This window comes from Eulemur rufifrons, chromosome 15 (assembly GCF_041146395.1).
Source record: "Eulemur rufifrons isolate Redbay chromosome 15, OSU_ERuf_1, whole genome shotgun sequence".
In the NCBI taxonomy this organism is placed as follows: domain Eukaryota; kingdom Metazoa; phylum Chordata; class Mammalia; order Primates; family Lemuridae; genus Eulemur; species Eulemur rufifrons.
Window position 1 is genome coordinate 23,560,123 of NC_090997.1, and position 26,897 is coordinate 23,587,019.

Here is a 26,897-nt window from a genome sequence, read left to right on the forward strand (position 1 = left end):
TATAGGTCAATCCGGGACAGCCCTGGGGGCCCTTCCCAAGCCCTCCCACCTGCGTCTGAGATTGGGCCAGGCCCATCCACTTCTGCACTGATGTCAAAGAGGATGCTCCGCTGTTTCGAAGGAAGGTAGCAGCACCTGACAAGAAGTAGTTTTGATTTTTAAGACAAAAAAAATTTATTGATTCCACTTCCCTTGTGCTTGAGAGCCAATCTTTCCAATTAAGATGTTTAGAGTTGAGGTTCATTCTAATGTTCTGTTTTTTAAAGAACAAAAGAAAACAAAAAAATAAAGAGGAGAATAAGAAAAGGAATAGAGAAGGACTGTTCAGAAATCAGCCTTGAGGCTCAAGACTATCAGCTTAAGAGGAGAAAAATGATCAGGCATCATGTGGAAGTTAGGAAATCTCCCCCTGAGAGCCAATGCTCATTAACTGGGAGCAGTTCCTTAAGACTTCTTGTATTAAACCACTTATCTTTTCCAAAAAGCTTCTTTTACCATTAAAAAGGCAAAATACTTAGCTCTTTAACAGGGGTAGTATTCAAACAGTTCGAGATAAAATCATTGCCTTAAATTTGTCTTTGAAATGGAAATGTGATCATATGCAAAGCACTAAAAGAGTAAAAACAATTTCAAGTGCCTTCTCAGCTGACATGTTTATAATTAAATGCATGAACCATACAGCATGTGATCCCATAGGTTAGAATTACCCTTTCCACCAAGGGTTCCCACCTGAGATCCATGCCTTGACAAAGAATGAATTATTATCACTCAAAAATGGCACCTAATTTATGCTGGTGGAAACTCCAGGCTCTTTGGTGTTGGCCTCCATTATAAAGGCCAAGCGGGAAAACATAATACTGTTCCCTTGAACCTGAACACCACCGCTGCCACTTGCTAAAATAATTTCACAAAGTTATGCAGAATGTTGGGTCTGTCATGCCCAAAAGGAACAATCTGCTATCCTTCTAATGATACCTGTGGCTATTTTCATATTTAGGAAAATTTGACAATTTGACTTTTAAATGCACACAGGCCAGGAGAATACCACTGTATTACCTTAATAAAATCAGTCACCCTGTCACACATCCTCTGCTTTCCGGTCATGTTTTTTAGTGATTTGTTTATTTGTTTACCCCTTGAATATAAGAGGGAAGGAGCCTGGTGGCCTCAGTGTCACTGACAGTGGCTAGCACAAGGCTGGCACTTAACAAAAATATTTGTCGAATGAATAGTTAACATTATTTTGACTAACTGTTTTTGATGTCCCCCCAATTTAGCCTATTTACTATTAATAAACATAAATATATAACCTTTATTTAAAACAAACAACAGAAAAATTCACTTTAAATAATCAGGTATTCCATGTATTCAAGTGAATATGTTTTATTAAATGCATACTAATCTTTCTATAGTATGTGAGTATACATAATAAATTAAAATGTATATATTTATTAAATATAGATAGATATAATACCAGAACATGATTATTTCAGATGAGAAATCAAAATAAACCCATTTTTAAGTATCTTTTGGTCACTCCAAATTGATATTTGCTCATAAAAAAATACACTAATTTTCCCTGGGGAAAAAAATTAATTCCGTAGCAATGCAGTTAAGGGACATGTTTTATTTCATAGCTTTCTGCAAGCAAAATTGCTTTGATACAAAATGAGTTCAATGATACAGGTGCTACTGTCCACTCAAAGCAAAAGAAAACCTCACATGTATATGAATGCACTTTATAATAATATTCTTACAGTATAATAGGTCTAATGTCCAGGATGCCTCTGGCCTCACTGAGAGCAATGGCACAGAAATGTTGCAAGGTACTTGAAGATCAGAGTCCCGGCAAGTGCTTGAAGTAACTTCCTGTGAGTTCTCTGTCAGATACTGCTTAAAGAATTGTGTGTGGATGTGTTTGTCTTTCTGTCTTGTGTCTTTTAGTTTACCATTACATCATCTTAAAATATATCCCCTGTGTGTGTCTTTCAGCTTTTCGGAGTTTCCATAAAAGGGAGAAAATGTCATGAGGTATCCTTAACGTTAGCGATGCACGTAGTGCTGTGGTTGTCAGAGAGGATGTAGACTTACCTGTAGGTACAGTAACTGATTTTAGTGTGTGCTCTACACGTTGCCGTGCAGAAATGTTAGTGCATGTTAAATTCTTTCTTCCCCCTCACATATCATGTGACTGTAACCCCTGAATATCTGACAAAAAAGAAATCATACAGATAAAATAAAAAGACAAATACACAAATAAGGCCATCTGCAGAATTTTAAACTCGCCTCTTACAATATTTCACAAGAATTTCTACATCGTATTTTACATTGTTCAAACTTAAATAATAAATGCTCGAGGAAGAATCTTGGTGGAGCCAATTGCACTATCTCTTTGAGGACTTGTCCAATTTGCTGGCAGGTGATTTCCTCTGCGGTGTGGGGATTTTGGAAGGCTTGGCTGTGGATGGCCGAGAACCTGCTCGGGGCGTAGGTCTGTGTGTCGGGGGGACAGTCTCCACGTCTGAGCACACGGACTGGATTTCTGAAATGTCAAAGTCTGATGCATCGCTGCCTCGGCGGCTGCTGGCCCTGCTGCCAGCTTTGCTTCCAGCTCGACTTCCTGGCCGGCTGGGAGTCTTCTTGGACTCTGAGGAGAGAAGGCAGGGATGGATGGGTCACCTTTATGACTGGGTCCATCTACAACTGATTCTTGAAACCCAATGGTGCCTTTAATCTCAACGTTTTTCCCTGACACCTAGTAGGCCTTCAGAAAATACTTGTGCATTTATGGCCTTTCCCTGTTATGAAAAGGTAGGTAGCTCTACTCTAAGTAGACACAATACAGCAAAGGCTAGATTTACATACAAAAGGTAAATTTGGGCTCACCTCACTTAAAATGCGATTCCATCTCTTACAAACAGACATAAGGAATATACCTATCATTTAAGATTATGCTTTCTAAAGTTCAGCATGTGCACCCAGGGATGTGTGCAGTGCAATGAAGGAGCAAACTTTTAGGTATAAATCTCGCCTGAGAACAGGTAACTCCAAGAATGTATGAATCTGAAATATGAGACTTGAAACTCTAAAGAAGCTTCATTCTTGCTGAGCTCAGGACCCAGGGGTTAGCAAGTTCACTGTTCTGTGAAGAAATGAGAGATGCACTGGTGGAAGGCTCGGTGTGGCTGAGTTTTTCCAACCACCCAAAACAGGGAGCTGCCTGCGCAATCTTCACGCAGGCAGAAGAGCCGAGACCTTCCACCTTGAAGGGGTCGAGTACTGTTGTATTTTTTCTTCTGTTCCACAGTAATTCTTCCATCTTTCTTTGGTACTTTCCAAAAGGGATTTTTTTTTAGTCACTTGCTACCATGACTCATTTATCCCCTACCTTTGCTGGAGGACAGGGACTACATGCCATTTTAAAAGAATACAGCAGTGTTGATTTGTAATTTCTTCCCCAGTGAGGGGGAAAAAAGGGACTTTAATCTTCAGAGGACCATGCTGCAAAAGTCATTAAAAAAAGAAATGCACCACACTCACCAGCAAATTGTGTTCGGACTCTGGCAGCCGCAGTTGTTATCAAGCCACTGTCCTCCCCAGAGTGGAAGCTTTTCCCTGATAAATATCCTGGGAGTCGGAGCTTGCTTCCTTGTATTGGTGTTCCCTGTGTTGAACCAGCGACAACACATTTCAAGATATTGCTCCTGTGCCATGATTTTCCACCAACACCACTTTACAAATGGGTGGAAACCCTCTGCTAGACCTCTTCAGGAAGTGAAGGGGGAAAAACTTTTCAATTAAACAGGGCATGAGGTTCTCATTTGCTTTCCCCCCATAATTTCTTATTCTCTCTCTAAGAATTCAAAGGAAACTTTCTAAAGAAAATTAATTGATGGTTAAAGAGAAAACAAAATGGAGATTCCCGATGGAGTACGAAAATGATGGCAAGGAGTGACAGACAAATTAAACAGTGAGTACATTAGTATCGTTCAGACTGTCAGTGAATATTGTAGAGTTAAGAAAGTTTTCCCAAAAAGATGGTGACTGCAGGGTGTAGAGAGAGCACCAGAGGCAATGAAGAATTGTGCTTGGATATTTTGCTGCCTCCAATGCTTTTAAGGAACTAGGCAGACATAAACAGAGATAGAATGACAAGTAAACAGATGATGCCTGGACAGCCATGATTTAAACAAACTGAACTGCAAAAAGAAAAAAAGAGTGACGTTTTATAACTCGGCACCATATCACTTCACTTCTTGGCTCTATCACCTTCTACAGTCTTTACATACAAGATACATAGGGCAACATTTGGGGAAAATTCTTTTAAAATACCACAGAATTTTGTTAAAAAAAAAAAAAAGTCTAAACAATCGTAAGTATGAGATTTTATTGTAAGGCTAAAATCACTGCATTTTTTCCAGATCACTACAACATTTTGAAAAGTCTCTCAAAATTAAAAAGATAAATAGATCTCTTGAGGAATATAAGGGATGCAATACTCCTCAATGAACACTCAATGAATAGAGCCAGGGATCTAATTGGAGGAAACGAATCTATACAAATTAGATGGGTGCATTTTGTAACAATTGATTTTACCTTTATTAGAGAGTTTAAAATGTTTAATAAAACATATGGAAGATCTTTTGAGACATCAAAGTTACATTTATTAATATTCATATCATTCATCTATATATACTAGACATATACTTAGGTATAGTATTTCTGTGTAATTTGTGTACATAGAATGCTCAAGTTTTCAAAATACTTTCACATTCATAACCATAATAATCCTCACATTCACTTAATTCACATCCTTTCTACAAATGTGAAAAATTAGGGCCCGTTTGCCCAAGATCTGACAACAATGATCTAGTTAAATTCCTAACTTAAACAGAATCCCAACAGTCCATGAGGGAGTGAGAACTCACAAATTATGAGACATATCACTCAAAGTAGCATTACCCTGAAAGACCAAAATCATTCTTCTCAGAATGCCTTTGATGGTTTTTATTTTATTGTCACAGACCCTTCCATAGAAACAAACTGGTTTTTTTTTTTTTTTGCGTGGTTGATTGTTTTTCATTTTATGAGGTTTTTTGAAATGAAACATAGTTTGCCATTAAAAAAATAACATACTTTGCCTTTAATTTGGGGGAGTTTCTACTATTTAAAAACTTAAACTAACATAGCCCTAAACATTTAAAACAAATGTTAATATTTCACTTGAGGTTCTTTAAACCTTTCTCTGTTTTTGCTACGGTAGTTCTACTAAGAAATGACAGATGTCTCTAGATGTAACGTATGATACTAACATTGCCCACTTGGTGGGAAGGGGTGGAAATGATGGGCTTGGGGGAATGAAGAGGAAGAAATAAGGAAATGCTGAAGAATGGGTTGTTTTGGTCCCAATTCTCCCACTTATCAGCAATGGGCTCTCCATGAAGTCATGAAAGTAAGGAACTTTTCTCTGTCTACCGCTTATTACTGATGTGAGGATTAAGTAATAGATAAGAAAGTGTTTGGAAAGCATGAAGGGCTGTGTACAGTTATTATATTACATTTTATACAAGGGTCCAGGTTGTTAAGTTACATTCTTGATCTTTAAGATGAAATACCTACTTAATTTCAAGAAAAAGGTACTTAGGGACTTTTTTCACCCTAATTACTACTATAATTCTAATGAAATAGGTGATATTTGTTTGGTGCCTGTGTTTGTCATTTCACAGAGAAGTTTTTTAGAAAGATATATGTTGACTTTCAATTGAATGTAAATGATCTATGAGTTAGTCTTGGTAAATTTTCTATCACCTAAATATTTTATCCCCATATATCATGCCATATTAGAAAGCTGGAGCATGCTTAAGTGATACTAGTTATTAGAATCTACAAAAGATATATTACTTTTTGAAAATGACAGATAACTTTCTGCACATCTAAGCTCACCTCACTGACCCCTGGGCTGATAAGTGACAGCTTATGTCATACCCACCCAGTATGTCATGCCCACCCAGTGTTTTCGGGCAGAAATGAACGGACTGTGACTCAGAAGAACCACGCCCACAGCGACAACTCAATACACATTCTCTTAGTTTAAGTGATTCTCTTGCAAATAATACTGCCTGTTACTCCCATCTAAAGGGATTTTTCTTCCCAAATTATATCCAGTAGCAAAAGCATACCATAAGCTTTAAAAGAAATTTTACTTAGGTCTGGATATAATCCCCTGTATTTCACTCTCCCAAGATATGAAGGTAGAATAGCGTGAGAACCAAAAAACAAAGGCGGTATAGTGCCTGCAGGTGTGACTATGCCAGGCTGACACTGTTCAAAAGGCTATAAACTGTCTTTTCTGTTAACCCCTTATTTTCATGTCTTCCGAGAACTGCCAGGTTGGTTCTTATTTTATGGAAGTCTATAAAAAGACATACAGGAGTGGTGAAGCCATGTTAGTGGGTGATAGTTTCAGTTAAAGAAGACTGTTAAGACCAGACTCTGGGGCCTTACAATACCTCTGCGGATGGCACGGCATAGTCTGAGCACTCTGCAGGTTTACAAGGAGTTGACATTTTGCTGTTTGTCAACCATGGTTTACCATAATTGCGTGTTAAAGGATGGAGAATCTGTATGGAACAATGGCAAATCAAATGTAAAGGACAGCAGATAAAAAACAAAGCCACAGAAAGAGATATTCATAGCAAAGAGTCACATTTCACAGTAAGAATAATAATAATAATCAAAAATAAGTGGAAAGATCTGATGGTAAATCATACACACCAAAACAAATAAATAAATAAAAGCAGCTTAAAAAAAAAAAAAAAAACAATCTGAAAGATAACGAAGTCCCTATACAGACCATCTGTATATGGGCCACTAGGCAAAAGCATATATATATTTTTTAAATCCTTCATTTCCCATATTGTGAGAAGGGACACAAAGGGAGACAGCTGGTCCTACAAATTCTAGGGACGTAAATAAAACACTCAAACGCATACCTAGGACAAAGACTGCATAGGAGGAGGAACAGATTTTACCCCCGAGTCCTACCTTGGGTGTGCTGGTGGCAGGGACCTGTGGGGAGGCCGCCTGCCCAGCCTGACTGGACACAGAGGCAGATCTGTTGGGGGAAGCTCCCCGTGACGAAGGCCGGGATCTTCGGCCCCGGGGTCGGAAAGCCGCCATGCCCTGACTGGCGCCATCTGCTAAAATGAACTTCTCACGCAGTTCCATGTTCGTTCTTCCTTTGGCTGGATTACACACACGCAACGATGCACATGAAGAAAAGAAGGAAAAGAAGAGGTACTCAATCGTTTATGAGAAGAACAACCACCCGGCACCAGAGATCACGCTGAGAATTTCAAGAACATCTTTTTGCCATGCCAACTCCAACTCAGCATAACAAAAAGTCAAATGCATTCCTTTACAATGCATTCCTTTTGGATACAAGTGAGTTGGGCAAGGAAAAAAAAAAAGTGTGCTTATTCTAACACTAGACACCAGCAAGAATAACCACTATTAAAGAAAGTGTCAGCATGAAAATGGAAAGCTCATGCTAAAATACTGTTAATCCACCAGCTACTGATGCCCACATGGTTTCACTTCCCTTCCACCACACTGCGAAGACAAGCCGGTAGGGCAGGGACTGTGTCTTTTGCATGTACTATTGAGGTCAGGAGAATGGCAGTATTTTAATACTGGGGTTAATTAAACGATAGAATTACACAGAATGAGAGATGGCTTGTTAGTCATGATGACAACATAGAAACTTCCAGATTTTGCACTTAAATGAGGCAGCTGGTATTTTCATGTGATGCCTTGAAAAACCGTTTTACCAACATGCAATAACAAACACCAGACCCAAGGATCCGTGGGCTCATCAGTGATGCAGCACCCATACAAACACATATGCACACGGAGAACACGCCACAAGAACCCGATGAGCAACGTGTTAGCATGTGTTCGATCACTTACACAACACCTGCCTTTGCAACACACCCAAAGGGTGTCAAATTTGCAGAATTTAAATTGGGAAGCACCAGCTCAGTTGGATATGAGTTAAGCCATACGCGATGGATGAAGCGTGTTACTTTAAAACAAATGATTAAAGCAAGAATGTAAAAAGTAGGAAAGAGAAAAGGAAAGAAGGGAGAGGCAAAGAGAGGGGTTGCCAACCTATAGTAGGCTGAGTAGTAGTAATTGAAGAGTTTGATTCCGAACGTAACATTTTACTCCCATGATGATGAACTAGAAAAAATGACACAGGATACCAATCACATTAAAGAATACTGTTAGCAGAAGAAGAAACAAAGTACAGCAGTTGAAAATGCAAAGGGTGCTCAGATCCGGCCTTTAGCACACATTTTAGAAGAAAAGTTGCATCAGGAAAAGAAGCACTCAAAAGTTTGACTCGATTAAAAAAATGTATCTGGAAGATTGTGCCACAGTCACACTAAGTTTCCTAAGCAACCCAAGAACACTACGCATTCTAATTTCTTCATTTCATAAATGGAACTGCAATTCACCTTAGGCTGCATTATTTTCAAAATATAAAACAAAATAGTTCCTAGTTTACTTCTTTGGCCAGCAGAAAGCAGGGCTACCGCATAAGGTTGTATAATAACCCCTGGTGGCCTTGGCAGAGAGGCCTGCTGACTCTGACCAAAAGGCCCTACTGGAGGAAGCCTGGCCTCCCACTAGGTAGGCTAAATAGGCAGCACTGGCACAAACATTTGTTGTTCGTTTGTTTAAAAGAACTAAAATGAGTTCACAGGTTAAAGAAAATCATAACAATTTTGTTGTTTTTCCCAAAGGTAGAAAAATGGATCTACTGAGTAAATGGTACCTAATTAGAAACTGCAATCAAGTGACCATTTGTAATGTATTAATAAATCAATTAAGAATTCAAACATTGACTACAGGATCGGAAGACAGGAAAACGAAAAGCTAACCTAGGACCCTTGGGCTGATAGATATGGAAAGAGCTACAGCATTATATGTTTACATTTTTAATGTTCTAATCTGCAACTTCAAAATAAGAGTCAACTTAGTGGAGTATTATTTCTAAAATGGTTCAGTATTATTTTCCTCACTTCCCCTTCATTTCATAAAAGCTTTGACTTTTAAACTTTTACTATCCAGTATTTTCAGGCTTTATCAACTCAATTTTCTTTCATTTTACTTTGCTGTTTAATGATGGACAAAATCCTTTCCAGGGTTGGTGTAATTGCTTTGAAAATCGCAGAGGGTCTCACTAAGAAAATCCATTCTAGTATTTCCTGCTCACCTGTCTCATATTTATCCAGAAGAAGTATAAAAAAAAAAAAAAACAATGAGAAGAACATGGTTTACATGACGCCACAAGTTCTCTGGGAACTTTAGGCTGACAGACCAATGTGAAACATTCACTATTGGAATAAATGACCGAAATTATGCCTGGTATGTTTTTGATGCTGGAAAGTACTACAATTGCTATTCTGTAATGATGCTGTTATCTTGACACAAGCATCTCCTTACCCCTGCAAGGATCATTTTTCACTAAGAACTCATCCAGAGCCATCCATCCACCTCCAACACGAACCATCACAGTACTTCGTAGGATCCGAACCAGTCGCAGTTGCTGGGAGTCTCCGAACTGTGCAGTGAAGACAGAAATAACCTCTAATTGTCAATAATAATTCTAAAATAAACAATGATCTGCAATCTGCAGTAGCTTAAGCAACGGACTCTAATTTCTTGCTTAGTTCATAGCGATTAGTAAAATCTCAGAAAAGGGGGTTTGTAATGATCTGCGTTAGACTGCTGCATGCTGATTTTAGCCCCAAAGAAACAGTTTGAAAAAAGATTACAAAGGTTATCAAGTATAATATTGAAGCTTTGGTCTAAAAATTATTTTTCTTTCTTGTGATAGAAACAATATTAGTAAGGTAGTAATTTTTAAATGTTTCCAGAAATTAAACACAGCCATGAAAATAAACACTGGTCCACTTGTCCAGGGCTTATACAAAAATAAGATGACTCTAAGGCAAATTTAATACACTTTGATTCCTCTTCATTAAAACTACCTTTTACACTAAAACTGTTTTCCACTAAAATATATGGGAGAAGCCGTCATAAGCTCATTTTGTTTTCTCTAAGAGCAGTTTTGACTTACAGAGAATAAAGTCGTGAATGAGTAAGACAAATAAAAATTTCACAGTCAACTAAAACTTTTGCATCCCTAATGATCTGGTAAACCAATTTGCTAAAGGCTGCATGAATATGCCATTTCAGATTACTGTAATATTAGAATGGCCATGGACACATTATTAATGATGCAGCTTCCACATCTAAAAGGGTTTCTCCCAAAGCCGTTGGTACCATAACGGTTGACACTGCCAAGCGATCATCCTTGTCTTGCCCTTTCAATGGATCGCCCATCACCTGGATATGCTAAAAATTCTCCAAGTCCTGGATAAATTTCTAGACTACAGGTAGTTCCTAATCATAGCTTTATTTGTTTTGAAAGCCTGTGAGAAATGATTTTATACTTTTAAATCATTTCTAATAGGCTCATGTCCAACTCATAAAAACTACCAGACTGAATTTCATGGTTGCCAACCCAGAAGATAACGAAGCAAAATGAGTAGTCAATTAAACATTAATAGATTCTCTTTAAAGCAGGTAAAATGTAATTGTGACTTTGACTATGTTGTTAAAATCATGATGGATAAACAGAAAACTCTAAAGTAGAAACAGTCTGTTACTTTTCAGTAGGTTTTGCCATTGAATTTCAGGAAGAGAACCCTAAAACAAAGCCAACCAAGTTCCATTCCGGATCCTCAAACTCAGAAGGACCTAGAAAGCACGTAAAATGCACCAGTAGGAACTCATGTGTTTACCATCAAACCTTGTTAAATCACTATTTCTAAGTCTGATTTTAAACATTGAGTCTCAGACTTTCCTATAATTGAAACTGTTCCTGAAATTTAAATGAGAATTTTAAAATAAAAAAGATATATTTATTTTGTTAGAAAACATTTGGTGCTGCTCATAAGCAAAGGGAAAGAAGGGGATTTAAAGAAAATTACCCTTAAGGAACCAGATAATTTTGGCCCAAGATTGTGCTCACAATGGAAGTGTTAAGGAAATCACTAAAAGTACTTTATAGAGATGATATTTCAATTCCAATAAACGTGAATAATTTTCAATTTTATTTTAAGTGGGCATTCTCCAGACAGCTAACATTGTCTTCAGAATTTCCCTAATTTTCCCAATAGCCAAATTGTGAGACAATAAAAGATAGACTAATATTGCTATTTGTGCTTTCAGTGAATAAAACCTTTTGAGGTAAGTATTTCTCTCATCCTCTCCACAAATAAACGAGGTTATCTCATTTGCTGACTCAGAAAATAACAAATATGGAAAAGTAACATGTTATGTATTACGGTATAACTAATGAAAGTTTTTAAAAAAAATCTATTCAAAGTAACCAAGTATTTCTATTTTAAATAAATTATTTGCTTGCAATAAATGGGAGTAATAGATAATTTGAAACCTGAGAGGTACTATGGCTTAAAAATGAAATAGCAGAGTAATATCTAATAGATATGGTCAGGTACTGTAAATAGCACGATTCTTTCCAAAAGCTTACAGTAAAAAGAATCTTCTTCTTGAACATGTTGAAATCAAAACAGTATTTCTTGTCTTTAGTTTCAAAATTCTGATCATGATTCAGTGCCACTAGACAGTTTATATTGCCTCAAAGGTCAATATAAACATTTGGTCAATATGGCATAAAATGTGACTTTCAGATTTTCTGTAAGTTACCTGTGATAACTTTCCTCAAAAGGAATGACATCATTTAAAACCTGCAGGGTTAATACTGCTACTCAGAGGATGCAAAGCCCTAAATCAATGATTTAGAATGAGTGGAAAATAGCTGTTGTGGAGAGAACATGTTACTTGTGGCTGAGTGCCAAGGAGACCTCTTAGTACTCTGCCTTCCCATGTCACTGCCAGATGCCAGTCATCCTCTGCTACCTGTATACCACAAGTCCTACATAGTCATACACCAATGAGGCTACACACAGAAGTGTGGAGAATCAAATTTGTATTCCAATGAGTATTTGCATAAAATATATGCTAACAGTATTATAAAATATGGGAATTGAAAATCGCATTTGAAACATGGTAGCCAAGCTACAATTCATTATCTGGTTTGCTTAAAAGTAATCTCCTCCTTCGAGACACAAGGCAAAAAGGAATCCTGGATCAAGGACCCTTATAGCGCTTACAGAGACACCACGCCAACCAACAATGTAGTAGCTAGGGAGACAGCATGGGGAAGATTGGCCATGGCAAGCTTTAATGACTATGAATTAAAGTTAAAAAAAAGTCATCAGGAACTTGAGAATACATTCCACTGGTTTATACCTGATTTCCCAGGAAGAACTGATAAAAAAAATGAAAAATGGAAGAAAGACACAATTAGTTCAACAGGAAACTTTCTATATGACTCTAGAACACACACACACATACTCACACTCTGGGCTTCTGGATGTAGTATCTAGTTTAGAGATGTGCAAGCACCCAGTTGTCCCAATTTCAAACCAAATAATCAGAAAATTTTCTCTAGGAAAATTTTTTGAAAATCTTAGTATTTCAAAATTTAAGTTAAAAATTTGAATATATAGATGAATATTTTTCAATATGGAAGCATACAAATATACAAATGAATAATGTTGCATTTACAAGTAACACACCGTATTAGGGAAACTCAGCACATTTCCTATCTAGCTACTACAGATACGAGATGTTCCGAAAAAGTGAAAAAAAAATAAAATAAAATAGAGGAAGAGTGATGAAGTCACACTGTTGTTCTGCTTTGAAGCGGGTGAACCAAGTTAATTGAGATTTTGAATAAAAGCAAAAATTACTGCACAAGTGGAATAAACATTGCCTCTTTTTCATATTTATAAAAATGAGTCAATATTTTTAACTTTGTGGTTCTGGTTTAGAAGAGCTTTGCTGTTAGAAATCTGAAAACTTACCTCTAATCATAATAAAATGTATTATAAAGTCATATGAAACAACCTAAATATTGATATTTGAGTGTTTTCTTGTGAATAATTTTCTACTTCAAAGTAATGTACATGTTGTAAATGTCAAAGATATGTCCTAATGTACAAAATGCAGGCTACCTTTATATAATTTAAAATGATAAAAGTCGAGAGTTTCATATACCATTAAATTTTCATATAAGGTAAAATAAATAATGAGGATTCCTGGAAAACAATGCAGATCAAATTGTACACAAATTTCAATTTATATCCTTTAAAGGAACTACAAAGTTATTTTGAAAACTTACCCTGTACTTGTTATCACCAATCTGTTCAACTTGAAATCGTTTTGCACATTTACACTTAGCTACCTGCCTTGTCACCTGCCAAAAACAACGATGAAATATTCACTTTAATGTTAATATTACGTAGTGGAATTCTTAAAACTTTGACACAACAACTAAAGTGGAAACAAATAAAATGGTTGCATGAATTGTGCATGATATCCTGGCAGAACACACTTATTGTCATAGGCAGTGGAAAGCTAATGAGTACCTCATCTTCAATTTTGTCAGCATCCGTGATAGGTTTATATGCATCTTTATTTGGGTGAAGGGCTGCTACAAATTCGTAGTAGTCAATATATCCATCACCATCTCTGTCAAAGATGTCTGCAACTGCACTCATCTCCAGGCGACTGGTTGGAAACTCTTAAAATATTCAAAACAAGAGTGAGTAGTATAACTTGTTAATTCTGCCTCAAGACATTCTTGACAGCACATTTTAATCTTGATGTGGCTGGTTAAATTATCAGGGTGATCAAACATGTCAAAATCATTTTTAAGAAACTGAATGGTAGCTATACATGTGATCCAAATTTATCTTTAATTACTATTTGGGTGAATCATATAAAAATGTTTTTGTGGGTTGAAAATGGTTTAGTATCAGCAATTTTAGATGGCTCAGCTACTACTGAAAAAATAATTAATATGAAATTGACTTTAAGAATGATGCCTAGTAACATCTGTCAGGAAAATCACAAATGACTGCACCATCAAACAAGAAGGTGGCTAATATCTTAAGAATTTTTATAGAGTTCTGACTTCCTATTAATAACAATGTTAGATCACAATGTGAATCAGAATGAAAAAGAAAGGGGCTTGCATTTACTGACCTATTATATGCTAGGCAACACAAAAACTAAAGAATCACATATTATTGACTCTACTATACTAATGAGGACACAGCGTCACTGGAGTGAAGGAACATGTCCGTGGCTACACAATTAGTAAGTGTGCCTGACTCCAGAGCCATAAATTTTACCAAAGACACTTTCGGTGGTGACTTCCTAGCCAACTTTAAAGACAACGTTGTATTAGTAACACAAATAAAATTGTGGCCCCACAATTTTAAACTGTGCTTATTTTCTTTAAAAATTACATTAGTTACAGTCACCTCTCTTGGGACTTACTTGAGGAAAGAATTCCATCGATAAATTCCTGTCGTGTGATTTTCCCATCCTGGTCTTTATCAATTCTCCTGAAGAAGTCCATCACTCGAGATTTCTTGTGATTCATCCACCGCATGTATTTTTTGCGCCAGATATCAAAATCGAAGTTAGCAAATTCCCTCAGCTAGAAAGGACAGAAGGTATTTTGGTCAATTCTGTGCTCAAATTATATCTTATACTATATGAATAAATTCTTTAAATGACTTTCTAGGTAATACAGGCATCTTTTCCATTTCAAAAAAAAGGTATGATCTTGCAAAGGGGATTCAGAAACAGCTTTTCTTTCAAGTTTATTACATTACCATCACTGATTTTTCTTTACAAATAAAACTCCTAAAAACTTAAACTGAAAATTTCTTATTAATGCTCATCACAAAGGCAGTCTATCCCAAAGTACTGCCACTGGTCACGCTCCCTCCTAGCGGGCCCAGCTCAACAGCACTCACCCAATCCCTCGCTCTCTCCCTCTCTGTACTATTAGCCTCTCTTAGCTCCCTAGACTTCTAAAAATTTCCCAATTTTGGAATCTAAAATTATGAATTTTAGGTCATAAGATATATATAATTAAAAAGTATAAATGATTATATTTGCCAGGTAGTACCACCAGCAAACATTATGCCAAGTTAGATCTTAAGGAATCAGCTTCTGATTATTAAAATATAATAGTTTTTTACTTTATTGATTCCCTAAATCCAAATCCCATATATCAGTTTTCCACAAAATCATACATACTTGTGGTATTCATTTTAGCAGTAAAACATGCACTCAGATAGCAAGAGTCTGCTTATCTATTATGAGAAAAGTTTTTTTAAAAAAATCAAGATTTTGGCAATGTGTTATGGTGAATGAGGGGAAATGACAATATGGTGACGAGTGTATAAGTTTCCTAACCTCCTCTAGCCTGTCCAAGGCATCGTTGAGCTTTCTCCTTCTTTCCAATGCGAGGAGCCAGACTTGCTGCCATTTGCTCACCAGTAAGTTTACCCTGGGATTCTTGGTTTCGATTTGTGTCTGTGATCCAGAGGGATATAAGCTTGACGCTGGGAAGCGTTTTCCTGTTAAAATATAACTTTAGTTAGGAAGGCAGTTTCCAGGGTCCTGAAATGTGGTTAAGGTTTGACCTTTTTCATTCCTAGCTAAGACCGAATCAACCTAATTATTGAGTATTACAAGTAAAAATATCCTAATTTAGATGAAGCATAATGTCAAGGTCCAAATCTGTTTTACTAGGCAGAATCAATATTGTTAAAATGTCTATACTACCCAAAATAATCTACAGATTCAATGCAATCCCTATTAAAATACAAACATCATTTTTTACAGATCTAGAAAAAATAATTCTACGCTTCATGTGGAACCAGAGAAGACCCTGTATAGCCAAAGCAACCTTAAGCAAAAAGAACAAATTGGGAGACATCAATTTATCAGACTTCCAGCTATACTTAATGGTTATAGTAACCAAAACAGCATGGTACTGGCACAAGAAAAGAGACATAGACCAATGGAATAGAATTGAGAACCCAGATATAAAACCATCCTCATTTAGCCATCTCATCTTTGACAAAGCAGACAAAAACATACACTGGGGAAAAGAATCCCTGTTCAATAAATGGTGCTAGGAAAACTGGATAGCCACATGTAGAAGACTGAAACTGGATCTGCACCTTTCATCTCTCACAAAAATCAAATCACAGTGGATAACAGACTTAAACCTAAGGCATGAAACCATAAGAATTCTAGAAGAAAATGTTGGAAAATCTCTTATAGACACTGGCCTAGGCAAAGAATTTATGGAGAAGACCTCAAAAGCAATCACAGCAGCAACAAAAATAAATAAATGGGACCTGATCAAATTAAAAAGCTTTTGCACAGCCAAGGAAACTATCATTAAAGCAAATAACCTACAGAATGGGAGCAAATATCTACATTGCTATACCTCTGATAAAGGGCTAATGAATCTATATAGAACTCAGGAAAATCAGGAAGAAAAAAATCAAACAACCCCATTAAAAAGTGGGCAAAGGACACGAATAGAAACTTTTCAAAAGAAGATAGACTTATGGCCAAAAAACATGAAAAAATGCTCAATATCTCTAGTCATCAAGGAAATGCACAATCAAAACCACAATGAGATATCACTTCACTTCAGTGAGAATGGTTTTTATCAAAAAGTCCCAAAACAACAAATGTTGGTATGGATGCGGAGAGATAGAAACACTCATGCACTTCTGATGGGACTGCAAACTAGTTCAACTTCTATGGAAAATAGTATGGTGATACCTCAGAGAACTAAAAGTAGAACTACCATTTGATCCAGCAATCCCACTACTGGATATCTATCTACCCAAAGGAAAAAAAGACATTCTATACAAAAGACATCTGTACTCAAATGTTTACAGCAGCACAATTCACAATAGCAAAGATATGGAAACAACCCAAGTGCCCATCAATACATGAGTGGATTAACAAAATGTGGTATATGTATACCATGGAGTACTACTCAGCCATAAAAAAAAAACAAACAAAACAAAACTGGTGAACTACCTATTGCATTATCCTGGGTGGAGCTGGAGCCCATTCTAAGTGAGGTATCACAAGAATGGAAAAACAAACACCACATGTACTCACCATTAAATTGGTACTAATTGATCAACACTAATGTGCACATATGGGAAGTAACATTTATACGGTGTTGGGCAGGTGGGCGGAGGAGGAGGGGATGGGTAAATTCACACCTAACCGATGCAGTGTACACTGTCTGGGGGATGGGCACGTTTGTAGCTCTGACTCGGCAGTGCAAAGGCAATTTATGTAACCAAAGCGTTTGTACCCCCATAATACTCTGAAATAAAAAAAATAAAAAGAAAGAAAGCAAACAAACAAAAAAACAATCTGTTTTACTTATTAAGGATCACACACTGTTCATGTAATTTAGAGAAATGTATCTTGACACGGACATTTAAATATTTGACATTTATGCTTAAAACATCTTCCAGCTTAAAATTCACGCCACTTCAATGACAATGAAGCATGCTGTGATCCTCATCTTTGTTAAGCCAAGATAAAATAAATCTCCCAGGGCATTGAGACAGACGTTAAAGTCAGTTACAACAAACTCAGCCACCCTTCTTAGAGAATAAGGCGGAAACGGGGAGCAGGTGAGGGCAGGAGACACTGGGCAGTGATTAGAGTCAGAGCAAGACGCTTTACAAATCCCAACTAAATATGAGAGTACACGTACAGGATCCCAGCTTTTGCTCAAGTCCATTTTCCACTGAGATCACGTGTTTCCTGTGCCTAGTCTCATACCCAAGTTTCCTGCCTTACTAAATTTTCTCCCACTTTCTGGCTGTTTTTCACAAGTTTCTATAACTTTACAAAACAATTATTTCAATGCATTTTCCTTATCTAACTAGATGGTTAAATGTGGGCCAGAAAAATCACTGCCCTAAGGTCACAGAGAATGTTAAGTATCCAAGCTGGGATTTATATCAATAACTAATATTTATTGAACATTTAACCTATAAGTATGTTAAGTACTTCATATGCATTTGCTCATTTAATTCTCACCACAGTCCAAGGAGGTTATAATTACCTGCTTTTACAGATGAGGAACCCAATGTTCAGAGAGAGTTTAAGTAATTTGTCCAAAGTTATGTTTCCCAGTTGGTAAGTGGTGGAGACAGCCAAGGAGTCTGACTCCAGGGTTCTTAATCAGTTTGTTACTTTGTCTCCTGGTGTAATACAGTAATTACAATAGCTCTGACACTAATCCTTTTTTAATTGAAAGAAAAACTAAGAAATATGCAAAACATATGACATAAATTGTGCTTCTTTTAAATCTTCTCTAAGCTATTGTTTTTAATGTTATTTCATTGGATTAACATAGTCCAGGAAGTAAATAGAGCTGAAGTCACATGAACATGGATAAAATCTGTCAGATTACTGGTCACTAATGAACAATTAGGTCATGAACTTTATATAGGTCATGGTCATTTTTGTTATTGTTCAGCTTTAACATTATTAATAATAGAAGAAAAATGAGACAATTCAAAGGAGGGTGATTTCTGTTCTTGCTGCAAATTTTTCCAATTTCTTCTAGTTAATCTGAAAGATTCACTTCAAGCAAATAAAGCTAAATACAGAAACCTGCATATATCTTTTTCTTTATTTTTAAACAAGTTGTTACAATACTTGAGCCCATGCAGTCTTTCAAGAAAATCTTTTATGATAGAGCACTCATGTAGAATCACCAACTGCTCTATCATTTTGAGAATCAAACAAGAACTCAAAATAAATGAAAACTATCTTCCTTGCTTAACCAGCTACATTTGAAAGAAACTGGCCACTGCTTACTTCCTGCTCGTCCCTTATCCAATACTGGAATATGGGATTGTAATGAGGACGGATCAGCTGCTCTCCTCTTATAGGTCTTGGTGACTTTATCCACATCAGGCTGTTTTCTGGTCATTTCCTCCATGAAGGTCTGAAATGAAAAAAAATGATGCCAATTAAATAAAAGTATACCAGAGAAAATCATCTTTAAAAATGAATTAAAAACAAAAAGATAAAAGAACCATACTATTATTTCTGAAGGAGAATAAATCATCAGGTTTTATCTTTAGGGGAAAAAAAATCTAAACCATTATCATACACAGCGTTTACTAACTTTTAAATATAACAAATCCAAAATGTTATAGCTAGTAAAGAGAGTAAATTTAAATTAAAAATAAAAGTAATTTGTTTCAGTTTGAAGACCACACGTGGAAGCAGTCATGTGAATGAAATAACCTGTGTACCAAAGAAGATCAAGCTTCCAAGCCCTTCTAGAGGAATCCTTAGTTAGCATTTCTTGGCAAAGGAACTAGTTAGCTAGGGTGTTCCCTGGGACTTTTCTGTGGCACATTTCACCTAAATATTTGAAAAATGTAAGATGGCTTTGACATACAGTGACACAATGCATTCACATTAAATGGGGATATATCAAAATACTCATAAATAAGATATTCCGAGGATGGTAGAAGTTATTTAGGTTAAAGTCTATTACAGTTATATTTAAAAGGTTTGACTATCTTGTCATTGCTTATTTTGTCTCTTTAGGCTTATTATTGGTGTTGTTATTGTTTCCTAGGTATCCCTATGTCTAGAATTTGTAGCAAAGGCTAAGGAAAGGCAGAAACTGTGAAAAGTGATGGGAAAAAGGAAAAGTAGACAAAAGTGCAAAGTGAAAGAATGCATTTCTGGAATATTTGTCACACTGGAGAACTCAGACCACTTCAATACGTCTGATCACAGGGAACGCGACAGGAAACTCTTAGGGATATTATAGACAGTGATACCTTAGACTTTTATTAAAATATAAAAACGGCAATGTGATCTGCTTACCCAACTGAGCTGACACTGTTTCTCTTTGTAAATGTGCATTAAACAAACTAACAAGCAATCACATACATCAGAGTGAGTGTGACACCCATCATTTGAGTTTAAAACAAGTAGGATATACCGGGGAAGAAACTTTTCTCAGAAAGGTCATGTGTTCCCTTTTACTTCTGATGTATCTGGAGTACCGGTGGTCATCTTGGGAAGCAGATGAATGTGCAAACACTGAGCAATAAAACAAGGTACCAGTTGAGGCCATGAGGGTGAGTGAGATCACCAAAAGCGGGAGCAGAGTGAGAGGAGTAGAGAGCTGGGGATAAAATGCAAGCAGTGAGGACAGCTGATGTTTAGAAGGTGAGAGGTAGGCAGGTGCCAGTGTGAGACAGTACATATGAGTATTAACTTCACAGGGGTCAAAGGAGAAGGTCACAGAGGGTTACTGTGAAGACAGGTTTTAGGACAGCTGTAGAATTTAAAATCTAGTTGCAAGGAGCAGAGGAATATATTTGAAGAAGTGGAAATAACAAGCACAAAGCAATGTTTTGAGAAGTACAGCACTGAAAGAAAGAAAATGTCTGAGATGATGGCTAACGGGGGTTAGGATTATATTTATTTTACCTGGTGTTCTGCAATGAGGGCTTTCACCTCTTCGATCTCCTGGGGGATGACTTCTTTATCCTTATCAGTAAGTGTAGTTTCAGCCCATTGCAACCAAGCTAGCAAAGCTTCCAACAATTCCTGTTTAGCAATGAGCCCAGCCAGAGCACTTGCCAATCTCTGCTGATGTTGTTTTGCCCAGGCCAGCACCTGTCAGAGAAGCAGAAATTTCTCTGAATTTCTCCAACATAGTAAATAATTGCATTGATATAAAATAAACAAATTTTAAATGTCAATTAGGATCATCCTCAGCTAGGCCCATAATGCTTCTAGTCTTTCCAGGTCCCCTTAGTGGCAGGGAGACCCAGCTTGAGGAGGATATGAGAGCCCTCTCTCTGATGTTCATCGCCTGCAGAATTTAAAGATGTATGTCAGTCATCCAGGCTTCCCTTTGCTTTCTAATTTAAAATTGAATATGCATTCTTTGCAGAATCAAGTATGCTTCCTCCATGTAGCAGAGTAGAAATAAAAAAAGCTAAGATTTTAACTAGAGAATTAATTTACTTTGTGTATACCAATTCACTCCACAAGTATATACTGCTCTGAAACATTATTCAACTGCTGGATTATTTAACAGACACAATGTGGAAATGGGACAAAATGTTATACAGTGAACCAAATATTTGCCTTTTAACATTCCATAGACAGAGCTGTAAAATTCCTTTAACTTTTTAACGAAAAGTGCATTTCAGAGACTGGTAATGCACATAAGAAGGGTATTTTAAAGAATATTATCTATGTAGAGGTCTCATTTTCCCTTGGTCGTTAAGTGCATCTCAATTGTTGAAATTTCCCACACCCCCCAACTCTCAAAGCTATTGCTCCTCTGAAGATCATCTGAGACGTACTGACCTCCTCAAACCTGGCCCGGATGATGGTTATCCAGTGCTTGATGGTGGTGATGGAATCAGGGTGGCAGATAGCCAGAACAGCGTCTCCCATGCTGGTGGCTTTATTCAGTTCAGCTCTTTTTTCTTCCAGTTTCTTCATGAATTCCTACAGCAGAAACAAAGACTCCAATTAGCTGTTGCTACTGGCTGAAAACAAGACGCTGGTGATGTTCGTTTGATTGTCAGAGTTAAACAAATAAAGAAGAACTTGAACTGGTTTCTTCACAGTGGAAATCATCCACTAATTGGGAAGGAAACGAGGATAAAATAGAAAATGTAGTACTTTCTATTACATATTTCAAAATACAAGTACAGTCATCCCTCAGTATCCGTGGGAGATTGGTTCCGGGACCCCAGTAGATACTAAAATCCACAGATGCTCACGTCCCTTATATAAAATGACATCGTATTTGCATATAATCTATACACATCCTCCTGTATATTTTAAATCATCTCTAGAGTACTAATAATACCTAATATAATTTAAATGCTATGTAAACAGTTATTATACTGTATTGCTTAGGGTATAATGACAAGAAAAACAGTCTGTGCATTTTCAGTACAGATGCAACCATCCATTTTTTTTTATTAATAATATTTTCCATCCAAGGTTGGTTTAACCCACAGCTATGGTAGAAGGCCAATTGTACAGGATGGTATCTCATGCTTTAAAAATGCATTATAAAAAAAAAATAAACCCTCCTAAATTTGGACATATTATGATGATATTACTAATGGACAGTAGGATTGAGAGAGACAGCATTGCTAGAGATAGAAAAAATGCTGATTGCAAAAAAAGTTCTAATAAATAAGATAAGGAGGCTAGTATTTAAAATAGCATTAATTGTGCCAGGAAAGATAGGAATATGTACAACTAAGTACCAAGAAGACAGAAGGCTGGGTAAGGAACTCTAAGTGTTTAGGGGTATGGGAGAGAGGGCCCCAAGGGTCTAGACAGTGAAGACTCAGGGGGAGGTTGGAGGGAGGGGGCCTGACAGCAGGCCAGCCTGTGAGAAAACTGTCCCTTAGAAAGCCATTAAGAGCCGCTCTCCCCTGTGCCGGCAGTTTTGGCACTTCTAGCCAGTCTCTGTGGGAGAGCAGGATGAGCAAAGCCTTGAACAAAGATCATCCTTGAACAAAGATCAAGGATGATCTTACGAATAACCTTTTTATAAATGTCTCACATCCATAATTATACTTTCTACCATCAGAACCATCCATAGATACATGGATCACAGAACTCCAAAAGTATAGTTAAAAAATGGGGATCTGTGCCCTAAAAAATGTGACATGCTTTCTCATCTGCAGACACCCCAATCTATCTGGACCCTGGCACTAAGAGAGATGACTCGATCACTCCGACAGTGAGTACCACAGGCTGCAGACATAGATGATACCCTTACTACTCCTGCCATGTGAACAGGGCGTTCATTTTAAAATGTGTACAGTATAATACATAGTGACCTTGTGTTTTTAAACTCTGTGAAGCAGCTCAGTTAAACACTTCCTACTCTAGCATTTTGCTATGTTATAATTGTTTACACACATGTCTACTAGACTTTAAGTCCACAAGATTAAAAGATTGTGTCATTCAGTTTTCCACTTCCAGTAACTGGCTCAAAAGAGTTTTGTGATTGATTGAATATATGCTTTTTAGCCCTTGTATTTACACATGTTTACTATCATGGAGTCAAGGTTCAATGAACAATATACTTTTATACCACCACCTACTTTTTCAATATCATAACCTATTTTTTGAAAGTCTTTTAATTTTTCCCAATACAGACCCTCTTAAATGAAAGAATTAACAAACCCCACTTTATTAGGAAAAGAAAAATGTACATTAACGTAAGAGCTGTGTTTCCCCAGAGAACAGCTGATACAGATCACATACTTTCAATCCCTTCTACCTCTAGAAGAGCCTAGGGTCATGCCCAGAATTTGGTAGCCTGGACTGTGAACTTCCCACCTCATTCTGTGCTTTTCCAATCTAGTCTGAATGTCCCCGTAGTGGTTTGTACTCGTGCAGGGAAGCTGGGTTATACTGAGAAGTCTCTAGTCCTGGTGCTAAGAAATTAAATTAAATATCCTGTTTTTCTTCAGTTGGTGAATGGTGAATGTGAGAAGGGAAGCAGAGGAAATGAAACAGAATGAATAATGTTACTACAAAATATTATTACTAAGAAGCACTTCATCAATTGCAGGTAATTTTATGCTGTTTGAAAATATTTAAAAATAATGTGTTGCAAAAACCACTACCCCTGCTCTGAATACTAGACTCCCAAGGGTTTCCTGGTCCTGCTGGGATGGTGGGGATGCCACGAATAGGCTCCTTTCTGTAGGGTGTTTGATATGCACTATGGGCTTCAAGGAACGTTCAGCAGATACTTTATTGCTACTCTGAGACCTAATCCCAAGTACATTAGTAGAACTGAATGCCGGCTGATGGTCAGCCCACAGTAATACAACATAAACTAGATTTTTGAAATATTAAGCTGAATTAAAAATTTACAATAAATTGGATGTAATTGTCCTATTCTTATATTCTAGCCTGAAATTTAAATGGTGTATATAGCATTTCATTTCTCTGGATAATGCTCTGCAAGCTTATATGACTTTTTTAATGACAAGGCAATATTTCATTGCCATAGGTTAGGCACTCTACCTTTGAGACAGGGTATTAATTAAAATAAAAAGTCTACAGATGATGTAATCCATACTGCAATGGAATTAATGATGTATTTCCAACTTGACCTTGAAAGATAGGGTTATTTAGTGGTGTTAAAAAGATCCCTTAAAGTTAACAGAAAATGCTGACATCAATACCACATTGAGTGTTACCATTTCAAATTCCTGACTTTTTGAGTCAAAGGTTAAAAACCATCTGTTAAGAGCTATCTGCATCACTCTTGTTCCATGCATTGCCACAGGAAAGCTCTTGACTTGAAAACTCAATGGCCGTACTTTTACTTGGTTAATTATTCAACAGTGTATCTACTGATGGAATTCATTTCTTAAATTTATAATTTATATTACAGGTTACTTCTAAAAAGCGTTTAAAAAGCTCTTCATTAAGAACAGAAGCAGCAAAGACTTAAAAATAAAATTTAAATATGAGTTATTAAATTACTTGCTTATCTTGCTTTACAAAGGTCAAAATTATTAATTTACAGTTCTACTGGTGTAATTTTATAAATGCCAAATGTTCATTAAGGAAGTTTCATTTTTTGAAACCCACATAAAAGTGCAACGAAATTGACCAATTTTGGTCAGAAGCCAAATAACCCTCTAGAAAAATCTATGTGCTTCCTAAAGACAGGAAAAAGAGTGACTAGTTTTAGAAAAACCCACTTCTCTAAAAAGAATGCATAAAAAGATAGCTACACATATGTGTGGGCAGGTGCATGGGGACACATGTATGTAATCAAGGAGGAGAGAGCTAAATTGGCAAACGTACTAGATGTTTAATTACTTCCCAGGAAGGGAAATATTTATGCAGTTGATATTTGTCATCATGAGTTTATTTTCTCCACTTTGTTTGACTTTCTCATTTAGTTTTACTTAGCATTTACATATTACTCACTTTATGCTGATCGATGAGAGTCCGGAGAGCATCCTCGTCGTCCGGGAGAACGCCATGGAAACGCAGGGTTTGCTCCGCCTCCGCCAGCCACTCCAGGAGCGCGTGTACCACTGAGTGAAATTCCTCTGCCTGTCAGTTCCCACACACACATCCCAAACAAAGATTCCCAAATATGTCTGTTAGCAAAATTTACAGAACTGCACAGTAGATTCTTCCCCTCCAAGAATAAAAATTTAAATTGATTACGTATATGCATTATTACTCTCATTCAAAAAATAAAGATATGCACATTTTATACATGTAAGAAAACATCTCATATATCAAAAAGGCCTATAGGAAGAATAACTCCCCCTTTTAACAACTTGATTTTAGATGAATGGCAGCCCATCATACTTTCAAGCTGAAAAATTACTCAAGCATTCCTTTTATGTGAAGATTAGAAAATCTCCCTCTGTGAGTAATTTAAATTCTTGAGGGAAGGCAGGGGGAGGATGAAGGCAATTATGCTACTAGAATTTCCTTTTCCATGACTGTCCGGGTTGAGAACCGAGGAGACTCATAGTTCTTTACGAGAGTAGCTCTTGCTGAGGTTTCAATACTTTCCCCATTACACCCAGCTATCATTTACATGGCTGTTACCTGGCGCAGGGCTGCCTCTAATCGTGTCTGCTTTGATATAGACAGTGCACACACGGTCTCCCAGCGTGTGCTCAGTTCCTGCATCTGGACCTTGACCCAGGAGGAGTCGTCCCGACTGCCTTCGATGAGCTCTCGGGCCGAGCGCTTCAGGGCCTGCACGCTGCTGGTCCGCTTCCCCAGCTCTTTCTGGAAGGCCTAAGAAGACCACATTTTTAAAAAAATTAATTTTTAGTTACAAAACCAAAACAGGAAAACATACTGTTTGAAATATGTATGTGTATATAACACCATATACAGACATCAAAGACTTAGAGTTTCATGACTATATTTTTGGCAGAATCTTCAGAAGATAAGAGATGACACACTGCTCCTATCTGAGCACTGTCAAAGACACAGTCTTGTATAAATTTGTTTAGTCTTGTAACATCCTCCAGAGGGAACAAGATACGATTAGATAGGGTCTTGTTCTGTCACCTGGGCTAGAGTGCAGTGGCATCATCATAGCTCGCTGCAACCTCAAACTCCTGGGCTCAAGCCATCCTCCTGCCTCAGCCTCCCTAGTAGCTGGGACTACAAGCATACCCCACCACACCTGGCTAAGTTTTCTATTTTTGGTAGAGATGGGGTCTCGCTCTTGCTCAAGCTGGTCTGAATTCCCGGGCTCAAGTGATCCTCCCATGTCAGCCTCCCAAAGTGCTAGGATAACAGGTATGAGCCACTGCGCCCAGCCCAATTACCTTATTTTTTAAATGACACATTGGATTTAAATAATGGCAGTCAGCCTTCTTAACTTCAATTCCATTAAGAAAATGCATAAAATTCTTTTTTTCCTATGATTTTTTTTAATATGGCATCCTAATCATTCTCAAATCATGAATGTGAGGGCCATGTGTGTGCTGGCTACCACACTACTATAAGAGACACAGCTAAGAGATTACCAGAGGACTAGGCAATCCTGGTGTCCGCCATCGGGGTCTCAGCATTATGGCAGGGAATCCCACAGGGACTTGGCATATGGTGCTTTCATTCTATGATATGCCTTGGTCTTTCACAACATTCTAGGTGCTAACTTACAATGTCAAATTTAGAGGCTTAAATCCCTACCTGTCATCTCAGAGAAAAAGTTTTTTGGAGTTTTTTTTTCACCCTGTCTAATTTTGATGAACTTCTGATGTGCCAAGAGTTACACTGGCTACTTTTGGCCA

General features: G+C 37.2%; 1 protein-coding gene across 10 annotated transcripts in view; it reads right to left on the bottom strand.

Moving 5' to 3' along the window:
• Positions 1–1,367: 1,367 nt before the first annotated feature.
• The window catches only part of DST (dystonin), a 443,403-nt gene continuing 417,873 nt past the window's right edge, over positions 1,368–26,897 (bottom strand). For 4 of the 10 annotated variants that reach the window (XM_069487494.1, XM_069487495.1, XM_069487496.1 and 1 more), the window contains 15 exons: positions 25,693–25,887; positions 25,054–25,182; positions 21,433–21,576; positions 20,542–20,730; positions 18,901–19,030; positions 15,436–15,599; positions 14,506–14,668; positions 13,590–13,744; positions 13,343–13,417; positions 12,409–12,426; positions 9,511–9,628; positions 7,045–7,244; positions 6,510–6,620; positions 3,541–3,664; positions 1,368–2,647 (listed from right to left, as the gene is read on the bottom strand). In XM_069487494.1, coding sequence (XP_069343595.1) covers positions 2,385–2,647; positions 3,541–3,664; positions 6,510–6,620; positions 7,045–7,244; positions 9,511–9,628; positions 12,409–12,426; positions 13,343–13,417; positions 13,590–13,744; positions 14,506–14,668; positions 15,436–15,599; positions 18,901–19,030; positions 20,542–20,730; positions 21,433–21,576; positions 25,054–25,182; positions 25,693–25,887 — 2,178 coding nt within the window. In that variant the 3' untranslated portion in view covers positions 1,368–2,384. Of the gene's footprint in view, positions 2,648–3,540; positions 3,665–6,509; positions 6,621–7,044; positions 7,245–8,169; positions 8,242–9,510; positions 9,629–12,408; positions 12,427–13,342; positions 13,418–13,589; positions 13,745–14,505; positions 14,669–15,435; positions 15,600–18,900; positions 19,031–20,541; positions 20,731–21,432; positions 21,577–25,053; positions 25,183–25,692; positions 25,888–26,897 lie in introns of all 10 variants that reach the window. The other 6 variants (XM_069487492.1, XM_069487491.1, XM_069487489.1 and 3 more) reach the window with 5 other exon arrangements.